Source organism: Cryptotermes secundus, unplaced genomic scaffold, assembly GCF_002891405.2.
Source record: "Cryptotermes secundus unplaced genomic scaffold, Csec_1.0 scaffold26538, whole genome shotgun sequence".
Classification (NCBI taxonomy): domain Eukaryota; kingdom Metazoa; phylum Arthropoda; class Insecta; order Blattodea; family Kalotermitidae; genus Cryptotermes; species Cryptotermes secundus.
The window spans coordinates 1-1,673 of NW_019725352.1; the positions used below are offsets into that span (position 1 = coordinate 1).

The following is a 1,673-nucleotide window of genomic DNA, read 5'->3' on the forward strand; positions in this document are numbered from 1 at the left end:
TGGCTTTTCTCTTGTCATCTGCTTATTCTTGCATATTCCCTTTATTGTTGTCAAAGTGTTGGCTAGCTTATGCCTAGGGGTGCCTTGCTTGCTTATTGGGCTGCTGTTAAGCAATGGACAAGGATTAAATAGTTATGTCACATTATGATTGCCCTAACACTGCAGGGTAACTGTGACAGAGAGAAAATAACANTTTTTACCTGTCTTGTTTCTCTGTGCATGCTACACACCATGCTCACCTCATCCTTAATGTTATGATTGCCCTAACACTGCAGGGTAACCGTGACAGAGAGAAAATAACATCATGTGAAGTCATACTGATCTGTCCCTGCAGCACATACACAGCAGGCTAGCACCGGGTGCTCCATTCACTTTGCTGGGTTACTCATTTGGAGGGTTGCTGGCACTGGAACTGGCCCTGGAACTAGAGGCAGAGGGGCAGGAGGGACACCTGTACCTAGTGGACAGTGCTCCAGACTTCATGAAGGCACGGCTGGAATACAGCACTGGTAGCAACAAAGAGCAATTTGAGACAAATCTCATATGCAGCATGTTCAACGCCATTGCCCCATATGAAACCACAGCAGCAGCTGTCAATAAGGTGCCTTATGTCAGAAGTTTTAAACCTTATTAATACTGCTATATCCTAAGTAATTTTCCTATTAACTTAACAAAGCTTGTAGCTGTATGACCGTTTTATCTCTAGCTTCATTGTATTCCTCAGAAATTTAAATGACAATATGAAGAAGAATATGAGGTTCATACCATGTGACCATTTTACAGGTAAGATCATTGCTCAACCTTGCAAGCATGTGGCAAGACAGGTCACGCACTAAATGATACAGGTCACAGTGTGCACAGTATCATAAAGTTACTCAAACTGTGTGCTTGAGAAACAGAAGTGTGAAAGAAAATTTACCCTGTGGAGGCAAAGTCTAGTGGGGTGAGCCCCACTTGAAGGGTTATAAGTCTGGAAGAATGGAATTTTATGTCAAGTGCACATATTCAAATGCGTTGGTTTGGAACATTTTCTTTATTTTCAACCACTATTTGCTTGTATTAATGTAGTGTTTGGTATTTTTTGTACCTGCCTTTAATGCTTATTATGTGTACATTTACAGTTGGCTCAGGAGATTACGCTTCTGAAGAGCTGGGATGACAAGCTTGATCATTTACTTGCTTCACTTCCCATGCTGAAAGAAAAAACTGAGTACTATAAAGCTGTTGGTAAGGCCGTCTTCGTTCGCCTTAAGGCTGTTGCAGGCTATGAGTGGAACCACAATAAGAGGATCAAGTCTCCTACTATTCTTCTGAGGTCCACTTCAGAAGTACTCAGAGCAGAGGAAGATTATGGACTCTCAAAGGTGGGAATTTCACTTACACTGTACCCTCAATCATTGAATTTGCATTTCTCAATTTCAGCTATGCCATCTTGTTTAACTCCATGGTACCCAGACCTTCATGAGAAGCCAACCATCACTCAGCTACTCATAGAATTTCCGAACATTCTGTGGAACCCAGAGGTTCATTACCATGTTCACAAGAGCCTGCTACTGGTCCCTATCCTGAGCCAGAATAATCCAATCCATACTCTCCATCCTGTTTCTCTAAGGTCCATTTTAATACTATCTTCCCACCTACAATTTGATCTCCTAGTGACTACTTTCCTTTTA

At 41.9% G+C, this 1,673-nt stretch overlaps 1 protein-coding gene across 1 annotated transcript; it reads left to right on the top strand.

Moving 5' to 3' along the window:
* Positions 1-334: 334 nt before the first annotated feature.
* On the top strand, positions 335-1,364 carry LOC111863284 (the record flags this gene model as incomplete). The annotated part of the gene is made up of 2 exons (XM_033750995.1): positions 335-610; positions 1,122-1,364. Coding segments are annotated over 2 exons (519 nt in total), but the record flags the coding sequence as incomplete, so codon positions are not given.
* Between the last annotated feature and the right edge of the window lie 309 nt (positions 1,365-1,673).